The following is a 12913-nucleotide window of genomic DNA, read 5'->3' on the forward strand; positions in this document are numbered from 1 at the left end:
AACTTTGCTCGATATCTGTTTATCAATGTTTAAGTTTGAAAACCCCAAGATTTTAATCAAAAACTTATTCGAAACGAATCGATAAATTTTGTTACATTTATGATAAACACGAAATATGCTCCAGGTGGTCTGAAAATATTGCCTTCATAGTTTTCAAATGTCAAATTTAATTATTCGCCTGGCCGATTAGTTTGCAAGGTCGTTAAATAGGACAATTTGTAACAAAGACATTTTTTAGCAATAATTAGCAGCTAGTGTATTTTTATTGATGTTACGAAAACTATGGATTCTGTTCTCACAAACGTTAAAAAACGCACTAAATATTTCTTTCGCACGCAGTACAAAAGCCCACACAATTATTAATTACGCTTGCTAAGGTAAACAACGGACTCGCCAAATTGCTAAATATTACTTTGTAATGTTTAAAAACGTGCCTATTTTGCGATAAAAATTTAAAGTTAGGAAACGGGATCATTAGTAAGGGCGAGGCTGTTCGACAAGCAGGCATTTATGATCACCCATATTACTGAATTAGGTTGATTCTGGGCGTGATAATAAATAGCGCACTTAATTATTGATACCGCACTCGGGCGGTGACAATTTCAACAGAACACTCATTTTTACAACAAAGCGTCATTTTAAGAAAAAGCAAATCAGTAGCCCATGTCTCGTTGTAATTTTTGTATTGACAATGTCGCAGGATTATATGACAGAGATATGGAGAAAATATTCAGAATTATTATGCAGATATCAACAGGTTTGACGAACTTTGGCCAAAGCAAGGTTTGTTTTCAATGCTATTCTATCGCCAGACATCACTACACACGCACTAACATTCTTTCCAAACCTCAGTTTAATAAACAAACACTCGGTAGAGCCGCGGGAGTTTTTCCATTCACGAATATGTGAGACGGAATATTAATCGCGGACAATCGATCGTTCATAAACGTGACAATGCACATTCGATGTCCGGCGTAATTCCAGTCTCTCCTGCCCATCAACCCACAAGCTTACATCTACAAACATGGACGCGCCATTGTTGGCCGGTTTAAGATGTTTTCTGTGCTGCGTAAATCGCCTTTGGATTTAGTTCCGTGTTTGTTTAGATCTGGGAGTTCCGCGAACACATCGCGATATCTGGAAGTCTAGGTTGATGTAATTGTACTTCGCGGTCTTTCCGCAGTTCTCCAGTGCTTAAAAGAAATTAGATGTTGTGACATTTTCTTGCAGATGTTAAAACCAACATGGTTTAAAACCGTCTCATTTTCTACGTACGGCGAAACCTTTTATGTTCGTCATAGAAACGTAAGCCCAAAAGTAATTTTTGCTGGAGGCCTTAACACGGCGAATATCATCATTAAAATAGGTTGTAAACATTTTGACTTTTGAGTGGATGCCTAGAAATTTCCTATTTTCACCAACAAACAATAGCGTGAAAACGAGTTACGATTAATTAGTTTAACGGCATTGTTGCGATGCCGTTATTACACTACAATTTTACTTACAATAAACATTTGTAATTTTGGTTATCCATTCAACAAACTAATTTGCTGATTCAAAAGTGAAGGTTTATATGTTAACTTTACAGATTAAATAATGACTTTTTCGCACTAAAAAAAGACTTGTTTAAATATAACTGCGTTATGGTGAAATGAGGCAAGAAATTTACACGTGACCGAGGCGTGAAAACAGATGATTGATTTTTTTTGCCCTAATTAACAGGTCTTGAAACATCTAAAGTGCATGATGAAGTATTGAAGAGTTTTTGGTTTGCAATATGTTAAGCAAACAGCTGCATGTGTCGGCCACACCGCCGGAATTCGTTCCTGCTCCTCAAGCTGCGGCAACCTAAGAGTAAATTTAGAAGAGGGAATTCTCCAATCACCACTTATATTTTCAGTCCAAAATCGTCTGGAAAAACCCATTGCAAATTGTACCGAGATTCTTAGAAATTTAAATAAACTGCCCTCTGGCGAGTTTTATTAAAATAGGCGCCAAACAGGACAAACAAAGATGATATCTATATATTTAGCACTTATGAATTAATATTGGGTTTCCCATTTTCTACTAATTTACAAAATAAGGTATATTTTGCGCAGACAATTATTGTTGAGACATATAGTTTTAAAACATTCGAGTAACAGTTTTAGCCGATTAATTTCCGTCAAACTCAAATAATCTCTACTTGTTCTGCTAATGTACTCGTTGATAAAAATAAAACAAATTTGGAAAACTTAGCTAAAAACCGACGCATTAGAGGTTAATGTATGTTTACTAATTTTTAACCGTATGTTAACAACACATAGTCAACCTGACCAAATGTATTACTATATTTTTTAGATTAAAGGTTCAAGCCGAAACTTTGGTGCGAAAATTCCGAGATCATATGACTCAAGTTTAGTCCACAGCATTTACAAGGTCATTAATCATAATTCTTTTGCGTTGCTAAGGTTTGAAACACAGTGTTTGTGTATTTTCCTTCTAAGTTGTTTTACAAACAGCCTGTTGTTATATACTGTCATATACAGCACCATGTAAATCAATGGCAATGTGTAGTACCCAAACGTTTGTGGAGCAGTACGGTAACGCCTTGCAAGTTATTAATGATACGTTGACTTTCGGACATTCAGTGTAAGAACCTTACCCTTTTTTTAAATTCATTAAAATGCGTGCATGGGGCAGAAATTTGCCAAAAATGAAGAAGATTTATTCGCTGTATCGTTTATCAGAAGGCGAAAGGGGGCCCATGCCACTCAAATAATTTAGATCGTGTTTGTCATTTACCTAAATCACAGAATGTTCTGAAAGGGAAAGATAGTATGATGTCACCGGGACTTGATTTAAAAAGATTGATACATCGTTCTTGTCTTGTTAGGAGTTACAGTCGCACTTATGTAATTTAATTGTAATAAAAACGCGTTGATTTGCGTTGTTGCACCAAACATGAAACCTGACGTAACGGTATGGGATATCGCAAGGTTGGTTTGTCATATTGTACTTTAAATTCTGTCGGGCTTGATCATTTAAATAAAATAAATAGATATAAAAAGTTTAACTTTAACGGTCGACAAGCCTGATTGAATTGGTTCATGCATGAATAGTTTTAGCAACAACCGGCGAAACTGTTTGAAACGTTTTTCGAACTTCGTGCAGGGCATTTGTAGTGTAGTGGGTACTGAATGGACACTGTGTATTATGGTAAAGGTAATATAACTGTGAATTAAGCAAGACTTCAAGAAATGAGTTTTTCAAAACCCAAAACACATGGCACCAGAATTCAATGGGTTCTGGATGAAAATGAAAAGAAAGATCTATACAGGGACCTTGGTATAATTGGTGAAATTTCGTCACCCGATAGCGAAGGAACAAAATCTTCCATGTGGAAAAATACCAGCAGTGCTAGGGATTGCTGTGTTAGCATCGAAAATTGCAAAAAAATTAATTTCGAAACCCCATCTAGTTCAAACGTCTGTGATGATATCAAGCGAAAACGTGAACTGACGCGAATGCAGCGAAAAAGAGCAAGAAAACATGGAACTAATCATGATCACTTAAACAGTGCAAAGCATGTTAGAGTGGAACTGAACAAGAATATTTCTTTTTGCAACAATGCAGCTGATACCAGAAGTAATTAGTTTATGGTTTAGGCCAAGATAAAAAAATTAAACTCATTTAATTGTAATGCTTTTGTTGTCCCTTTGTAAAATGCTTCTTGTGTAGATTCCTGCCTCATTAATGCACTACCTGATGAAATTATGTTGAAGATTTTTGGATACTGTAATTCTGACACAAGAACAAAATGCAGCCAAGTGTGCTGGAGGTGGTATCATATTGCGTAAGTATGCAAATTGTTGTGGGTTTGTTTCAAATTTTAAATTGTTGAAACATTTTTAGAAGTGACAAAAGTCTGTGGCTCAGAGTGTCATTGAGCAAACACACAACAGATATGCAAAATTTGCACCGACTGTTAAAACGTGGTGTTCAAGTTTTATGTCTAAATAGTTCAGAGATTGTCTTAAACTCTACTTCAGATAGAAATACCTCTTTTCAAACATCTGATGAAAATTATGGCCCTGTTGAAAGGTAATGGTGGAATATATTTTTGATTGGATAAATACTATAACATTGACTGGTGTTTTGCAGCCCCTGTTGCAATCCTTTTTCAAGAGCTTACCACTACTCTGTTCATTCTATTGATTTTACCAATGCTAGTATTTCAGCGAATTCACTGTGTTTGATACTAATGAGATGCAATGTATTGAGAAATGTTAGCTTGGAAGGTTTAACCATCAGTCACAATGTACTCGAGTAAGTTAGTACATTAGCTATACTAAACATAATGAAAATTGTACTACGTTTTGTACGTGTTTTTTTTTTCCAGATGTTTATCACACTGTGGTTCACTGGAGAGGTTGAATTTGTGTCTGTGTCATGATTTGACAATTGGTGGCATGGTTCAACTTCTTACATCATGTATTAGGTTGATTGAACTTAACATTGCATGGACAAATTTAACATTACTGAACTGCAGTGAGGTGTGATGTGTAATGTTGGTTATGTAGTGGCTTGACCTCAAATAATTTGTTCACAGTTGTTTGAGGTACTTCCATCTGGGATGCAAGCTCTAAATATTTCTGGATTCCGTAGCACTCTTAAAGATGAAAATATACAAGTTTTGGTTCAACAATGTCCAAGTTTACAGGAATTTGATGCCAGTGATTCAAATTTGTTGACTGGTGTTAGTGTTGGAGTATTGGTGGACAATCTCAGTTCAACATTGAGGGCTGTTAACCTCAGTCGCTGTTATGCAATCAATCCTAATTACTTTTTGTAAGCTGTTTTTTTAAGTTGATGTCATGGTTTTCTTCTATTTGTAACTACACTGTTTAATTGACATTTCTTAATCGTTTTGACTTTGCAGGCGCTTTGAGGCAATGCCCAAGTTGCGTTACCTTGATGTATTTGGAGTGATGGATGATGCTTCAATTAGAACATTGGCTGCTGCACTTCCGCGTGTAAGAGTATGCCTCCGGCCCTTTAGTGCCATTGCACGACCCTCTCCAAGCGCTTTGTATGGCACTAGGCGGCGCACCGTGTGGGGCTATTCAGTTGTGTAGCTGTGTATGTCAATACATTGTTAATGTAGATTCGTGACACGTACATATTTTTACAAAAATTCAATGTGTTCTTTTATTTATAGGCAGTTTTTGCCTTCGTTTGCTCACTTTGTTCAGGCAGTCAACACACTGTATTGTAAATAGTTTTTTTCTGGTTTTATTAGTATGAGAATTTTTTGGTTTTCTATGGACACATTTTATGCGTTTCAGCGGCAAGTTCCGTTATTTCATTTACACGTTTTTTATGATTCTTGGCAATTTGTTTCACGTTTCAGAGATTTATGACAATAAAATAATTTTTTTATAAAAATTTTAATGAATTCTTTTAGTAACTAAGGTTTTTCAGTTTGAAGAATAGTCGCTGTACATGATATTTTCATACCCGATAAGATGAATTGTCTCGAGGTTTAGTTATTCAGCTAGGATCAAAGGTCGGCAACTTTTTGCACCTGAGGGCCAGTTGGACCCTTTCTGCAGTAAAAAATATACTCGGTGCCGCAAAACCTTATAATTGGCAAACATTATTTGACACTTTATTACACAAACAAAACGTGAGCCATAACAGAGGGATGTTGCTGACCTCGCGACTATAGGTTTTCTAAACTCAGTTAGTTATGTTAGTGACGTATATGCTGGTGATTCCAGCAAAAACTTTGTGATTACACGGAAATGTAGGCGTACGTTTGTAGCAAAAGATGAGGTGTCGCTTCCATGCTATATAATGTGTGGGGGCACTGCATTCATGAAGTTAGCGTATGGTATGCAAGCTGAATTTTACGGTAGAGTATGTCAAATGAAAGTTCAAATAGCGCAATGGAGGCAACAACCTTTTTTGCCTCAGATGATGCGACAGTCGTATCTTCAAAGGCAGCAGTCGTTTCCTCAGAGGTTGAGACAACAACTGAAACAAGCTGGATCACTCAAACTGCACCGGGAAGCTATGCGCTAAACGCAACTACCAAAAATATTATATCTGACGCAACTACCACTGTCTCCGACGCTGCCAAGACATGCTTTTTTAAATGGAATAGCACAGAAGCATATTGCTATTTAATATACGGGGCAGTGATATTAGCAGTTTTATGTTTGCTGGGAGTAATATGTGGTTTGTGCTTGTACAGCCAACGCATGAAATCCAAACTTCGGAAGATGACAGTGAAGAATGGCGAGGACGTCAAACTAATGCGAGTTGAGAAAAAGCAAATCAACACAACGCATGTTGAAGAACAACAAAACCTTTCACATGAAGATGAATCGAGTGATGAAGACATGGATCTCCCTTTGCCGCCACCGGCTCCGTCGGACGAATTACAGAATGATGATATCAGTCAAAGTTCCCGTGAAAGTTTTGAATCTAATCAAATTGAACCTCCATCGCAGATGCCTGCCCCACCCGAGGAACCTTTAGATGATAAATTCGATCAACATAACCCTACATGCGCCTCCAATCCCGCCACATCAAACAGCCAACAGTTCAAGCTGTCTGAAGAACAAAACGACCAACTGGACAACATACTGAGCAGCTTTATGCAAATTGCTGACACTGATGATTTAGATATCATGGCTTAGTCCGTACCAAATGCAGACGTCAAATAAAATTACATAATTGCTGTAAATAGTTTTTTGATTGTAATCTCTTTACCAACTCATTTATGTAACATTGTATAGTTCATTGACATGGCTTAAGTTTCATAATGAAGTCATACTAATTTCACCATCATAACTATCGTGACATATAGCAGCAGTCCGAGGTAAGCCCCGCGTCAGATTCCACCTACGTAATTTATTTCGTGGTTTCTATTCTACAGAAGCATCCGATAATATGTAAATAGGTGTTTGAAACGTTTGCTTTTTTGTGAACTTATTGATTTCACGACAAATAATTTACATGATATAAACATTTCGATTTGATTGGGGTTAATAATGTAAATCAAATGTTTTTGCTGCACATTTTATGATTTTCCTTGAAAGTGTATGAACAAAAAAACTCAATCACAGTAAAATGTTGTGTTGCCAAAACATATGCAGACCATACCAAATTACTTGACAGCAACAACAAGTCTACGCCATTGTTCGTGGATAAGGTCATTGTCCTTTTGAGACGACAGCCCCTAATGTCACTGCGCCGCAACCAATGAGTCAATTGTCGTGGCAAAAATCACAGGATTTCAAAACATTACAGACGTATTCGGTTTTTTCGCCATTAAACGCAGTTTCAATCGGCGATCTCACGATCTTTTCTATTCGGCTATATATTCATTCGATTCTTCTTACATTTTCACATAAAAACAAATCGTTTAACTGTGTAAGATGGAACTAGAAAGTGATGATCAATTTGAATTACACATGCAGTGGCAAGAAGCCTCTGGGGTTGCTCCCACGTCCCAGCAAAATGCCAGGACATTCATGACAACGACGCAGCCATCAGCAATTGAGCGGAAGTTTGCCAAAGCGTTTGGCACTGAAACGCTTGCTCTAATTGCCTTGGCTCTGATCGTGTTGTTGCTTTGCGGAGGTGTCAGCCTTGGGAGAAGATATTACAACCGCCGTTCCTCAAACCGAGAAATACTTTTGCAGAATCAAGTGTAAGGACTTCAAAACGGACTGATCACTTGCTTAACAAACAAAATTAGTGGACTGTGTAAGTGACGGCTTTGAGAAATAATTTGCTGATGAAGATGATATTTCAAAATGGACGCGTGAAAGTACGACGTGAATGTTGTTTTAACCTGGCTTTTACATGGCAACATTGTGACAAAAACTGTAAACATCAAAAATGCTAGATGTTTTAATATAAAATGCTTCTTAAATAGCGTAGTAGGCATTGGAGTTCTGTGGGTGTATGTAGAGAACTGTTTGTTTGCATGAAAAACACTGGTGGTCATCATCATTATGAAGTGGATTCACGCTTATAAAACTGTTTTTCTGGTGTTTTTGCCAAGTTTATCACAAATAAAATGATGTTCTGCAGTAGTTTGTTTGTAATTTGGGCGAAGACATTCGTTGATATTTTCGCATACCAAGGCAGACTCACAAAAATCTCGTTAGGTGGCGCTAGCGCATCAGTCAGAGAACCCACTTATGATTGGCAGCATTGGTCAAACGCCCGACCCATATATCAAGAAGAAAACCTGATCGGGATTCGTGCCCAGGATATCCTGGATTCAAATCCCGGTGTGGTCAAAAAACAAATATAGGCAAGTGCATACGTCGCTCCGACTTACATTAGCTGCAATGCCACTACAATCACTTAATTTTCCTAAATAACTTAGGTCGTAGGCCTTTGCAAGGCCGACCTGTCCATTATTTCATTTAGAAACCGCCTATAGGTTGCATGAGGCGAAAGGCGGCGCAACTCTTGGCTTCATAAAATCACCAGACCTCTGCGATACGAAAAATTACACATCGGAATAACCTTCGCAATTGATGGCGTAAAAGACCTGCTATTTACCACAATAATTTAATAAACAGCGATTTGGATGGCAGAAAGTAATTGGCTTAAAAAATCTTAAACTTGCCTAGGATTCAAAATGCCGTATTTAATTTGGTCAGTTCGTTTAAAAAAACAGATGATGAGCACAACATATTAGCTTTGACTCTTCTGTTCCGACCGTTTTAAAATTCATATATGAATAACAGCTCAGTAATTTGCAACCTTTCTTGATTTATTAACAACCATACGACATGACCATCACAGTTTATCAAACAATTAACTAGTTTTTTTTGCATTATTGAAAATAAATTGCATGTCAATTTTTGAGACAGTTTTCATGATAAGGTTCGTGATAAAAACGGAGTTTTACAATTCAGTTGAAACTCCCTTTTGTTGATTTATTGTAGCGCACTGCAAATGGAAATGCGTCAGTTATTTTTCTAGCCACGTGAAATGCCTTTAAGGCCCGTTTACACACGAACACAGTTTGGCACGGCACAGCACAGTCTGGCACACACGGTGTTTACACTACTGAAATAATCGAGCACGACAAGTGCAAGTGACAAGTTACGTTGATAATTTTTAAGGGATGTCACTCTTGCCTTGCATTTCTCTGCCTCGCCAGCGATATTATAAGTACAAATTGAAGTTGTTTCTATTGGCTGTAGATATTTATGAACAAAGGGGCATGTACTGTTTTACATAGTTAAGACATGTACTGTTTTACATAATTTTTTACGACGCAAGGTAACACTACAGTTTATTGAACCAAACACCACACATTATGAAAACAAAGATGGTATAATTGAACCAGGACAATGGTTTTCCACAGCAGCATCCCGCTGAGACGCCATTCCACATACCGCTTTGTAATGCAGCTACGGCACCATTTCATACGCTCAAAACAATCGCTCACATGTCAAACGCGGTCACATCACACAACCACCACTAAAATAATATATGTCCTACATGTTTAGGCAGTCGCGCTGCACTTTCGCATCAATGTGTGCCGAAATGTGCCCAACTGTGCCCGAATTTATGCTCGTCGAGTAAAAGCGAGCACATCCTAGCACAGACCGGCACATCCAATCCCAGCACAACTCAGCACACGCGCACAATAAAACAAACACGGAATCGTCTGTAGTGTAAACGGGCCTTAAGGACGGTTACAATTTGTCATGAAAGAGACAAGGCAACGCAAAAAAACGTTTCAATGAAGTTTGTGATTGGCCAGATGTGAGACACACCTCCAAAGAGTAGGTGTGGTGCGGCTGCAAAACGAACGCGCGTGTTTGAACAGCTCGAATGGCGTTAATACACTGGGATACGTTGAATTATTGTAGTATTCTTGTCAGGACTTTCGTGATAAGTCTGAACCCTTGGGTAGATTTTCACAAACAATTTAAAATTATTAGGTCGAGTAGTTCAACATTATACTTTCCATGCTAGTCCTGTTGCATAAAAGACGTGGCACATTCTGCAATACCTAACATATATCAAAAAATATATGCAATACCTAATATATATAAGGTAATATAGGTGTAGCAAAAATATTTTTGCAATATATTTTTTTCCGCATATTCTCTTCCACAGTTATAGAATAGGATTTGGTACATGAAAAGTTAATGGTAGTGTAACAAGACATTTGTTGTTTAGTATTAGCTCTAAAAAATGTCTCAACAAAAGTAAGTATATGTGGGTATATGACCAATAACACAAGAAATTGTGGAACTTAACTCATTTGGTTGATTTAAAGTGAAAATGATGCTCAAAGCAAATTTGAAAAAGTTGTTGAATCAGCAAACTACCTGAAGAGTCGTGTTGAAATTTGTCCAAAGATTGGGATTATTTGTGGATCAGGACTGAGCGGCATTGGAGAAATAGTAACCAACAAAAAAGTTTTTCCCTACAAAGATATTCCATCTTTTGTTGAATCTACTGGTAGGTTTCGTGCAATTTCTGCAATGTTATTGAAGTATTTAGGTGCAAAATACTAGGAGTTAATTAATCTGAATAAAAAAGCCAAAGCTAGTATGCTGTTGATCATATTACATAAAGTAGTAGATGTTTCAAACTCTAACTGGGTTCATCATTCTGATGCTTTGCTGAGTGTAGCTCATTCTAGAATATTATCAATCATTGGTTGTAGTGATGTGGTCGCTGTGTATTCCCTCGCATATATGCAAGTGAAATTAATTATGGGCACTAGCATGTTGAAGAATTAAGAATGCTTAGCTGCATACTTTATTCTGTTTTATTAAGATTTCCAGACATAAAAATATCACCAATTGATGCATAATTTGTTAGTCAGGATGTGTAAATATATGCTGGCCAAGCTTAGACTCTGTTTAGTTGTCCTTTGCCAGTAGTTATTTTTACAACAATGCTTTTGTTTGGTTTTAACCTGAAAAACTCAATAGTCCCCACCCACTAGTGTGTCTATTATGTAGTAACAGGTAAAATGGTAAAAAGTAAATGCTGTTTTTGCATAAGGTTCACAGGCTTCGCAGCCAAGGCATTGCAGCCAAGCTGGATCAGCTACTTTTCCCGGCCTGGTTAGCCCAGGGTCGTGAGTTCAAACCTCACCGGGAGCTTGATTTTTCAGATCTCGCTCCGACTTGTCGGGAAAAGTGGCTGATCCAGCTTGGCTGCAACGCCTTGGCTGCGAAGCCTGTGAACCTTATGATCAGAATATTAGAGCTGTGATCGCCAAATATAAAGGGCCTGCGCAGTGGGGCGATCCCGCCTTGCTATGCGTAAGCATGGCATTACTTCTGCGCTGTTTTTGCATAGTTTTTATGTGTAGTGGTATATACATCAGTTACAAAATTTAGACTAATGTACTATTTATTTTATTTAGTCCCAGGACACAAAGGTCAAATGGTATTTGGTCAAATTAGTGGTAAGGATGTATTGTGCATGCAAGGGAGATTTCATCCATATGAAGGATATGAGGCGTGGGTGGTAAGCAAATTACATGGGTAAAATGTAATTGTAAGTAAGTGACTTATTAACACACATTTTTAGGTTGGTTTTCCTGTTCGTGTCATGAAACTTTTAGGGATTGAAATGTTAATCATCACTAATGCTGCTGGTGGATTAAACCAGACCTACAATGTTGGGGACCTGATGTTAATCAAGGACCACATAAGTTTTCCCGGCCTTGGCGGTTTCACTCCACTTAAAGGACCAAATGCAGAAACGTTAGAATTGTGTGATCTATATTTATTGCTGAGTAAGCAATTTGGTTTACTTTTTAACTAGGTTTGGACCACGTTTTGTTCCAATGAACAAGGCATATGACAGCTCATTGGGCAAATTGTGGCTGGAAGCTGCCAAGGAGTTAAACTTGGCAAAATTTCTCCATCAAGGTGTTTACTGCAATGTGTTTGGGCCAAGTTATGAAACCATTGCCGAAATCAGAATGCTCAATAAATTGGGTGGAGATGCAGTTGGTATGTAACCACATATGATTCTCATTATTATTCCTATTTCCAAAATCATTTTGAATATTTCATTTAGTTTTTTAGATAAACATTGTTGAACAGATAATAATGTCAATTTAAATGTACTGCACATCACTAATTCTTTCCCAACCAAAGGGTGTGTTTAATGGCCATATAAATTTGATTTATGTTTGAAACTTGCAAACACTCACTACAATTTGAAATTATCCATTGCATCTTTAAATGTGATGTAGTATTCCTCTATAAGTGTGGTCGTGTGGAAGTCAATCTCATTTGGGAACACATAGGTTTTGTGTTCGCAGGTATGAGCACAGTTCAAGAAGTAGTGACAGCTTGCCATGCTGGTATGCGAATTGTCGCATGCTCTTTAATCACCAACAAGTGCATTATGGAATATGACACTGAACAAACAGTATCACACCAGGAAGTTTTGGAAGCAGGAAAAAAGAGGGCTAAAGATATGGAAAATATAGTTTCTAAGTTTTTAGAAAAGCTTGACCTTTAAAACTCTTAGGTGATTTTTATGCTATGCTATCCAGTTTAGGTACTCCATTAAACATAAATTGTCATAGTAATATTTGATACTTATACACATTTGCAATACCTATACCTATGGACATAACTTTTGTCATTGCAGTTCATGTTTAGTAGCTGCTCATGTAGGCATTAAAAAATTAATTGATTTTTGTGTCTGGTTTGTTTTTCTAGTTGATATTTTGTGGTGAATGAAATTTTGTGGTGTTTGTGATTTGCATAATTTATTAGTCTAATTAAAGTTCCAAATGAGTTCATCACAGACCGAAAGTTAAAGTTAGAGTGTCTACCTTATAGCATATCATTTATCAGAGCAGATATAATAAAAAAAGAAAATTTTCAAGATGTATTTATGCCACCAA

At 37.2% G+C, this 12913-nt stretch overlaps 2 protein-coding genes across 2 annotated transcripts; both read left to right on the forward strand.

The window, feature by feature from the left end:
- Positions 1-3149: 3149 nt before the first annotated feature.
- Positions 3150-5416, forward strand: LOC145905933 (S-phase kinase-associated protein 2-like). Its single transcript, XM_082993266.1, has 7 exons — positions 3150-3627; positions 3721-3835; positions 3895-4083; positions 4144-4308; positions 4382-4535; positions 4592-4830; positions 4922-5416. Exons 1-7 carry the CDS (start codon positions 3240-3242, stop codon positions 5115-5117), a joined length of 1446 nt encoding a protein of 481 aa, XP_082849392.1. The 5' UTR covers positions 3150-3239; the 3' UTR covers positions 5118-5416.
- Positions 5417-10122: 4706 nt separating this feature from the next.
- LOC145901333 (purine nucleoside phosphorylase-like) lies at positions 10123-12805 on the forward strand. Its single transcript, XM_082988964.1, has 6 exons — positions 10123-10235; positions 10307-10491; positions 11411-11514; positions 11578-11753; positions 11815-12005; positions 12320-12805. Exons 1-6 carry the CDS (start codon positions 10222-10224, stop codon positions 12520-12522), a joined length of 873 nt encoding a protein of 290 aa, XP_082845090.1. The 5' UTR covers positions 10123-10221; the 3' UTR covers positions 12523-12805.
- Positions 12806-12913: the final 108 nt, after the last annotated feature.

This window comes from Ascidia mentula, chromosome 1, assembly GCF_947561715.1.
Source record: "Ascidia mentula chromosome 1, kaAscMent1.1, whole genome shotgun sequence".
NCBI lineage: Eukaryota > Metazoa > Chordata > Ascidiacea > Phlebobranchia > Ascidiidae > Ascidia > Ascidia mentula.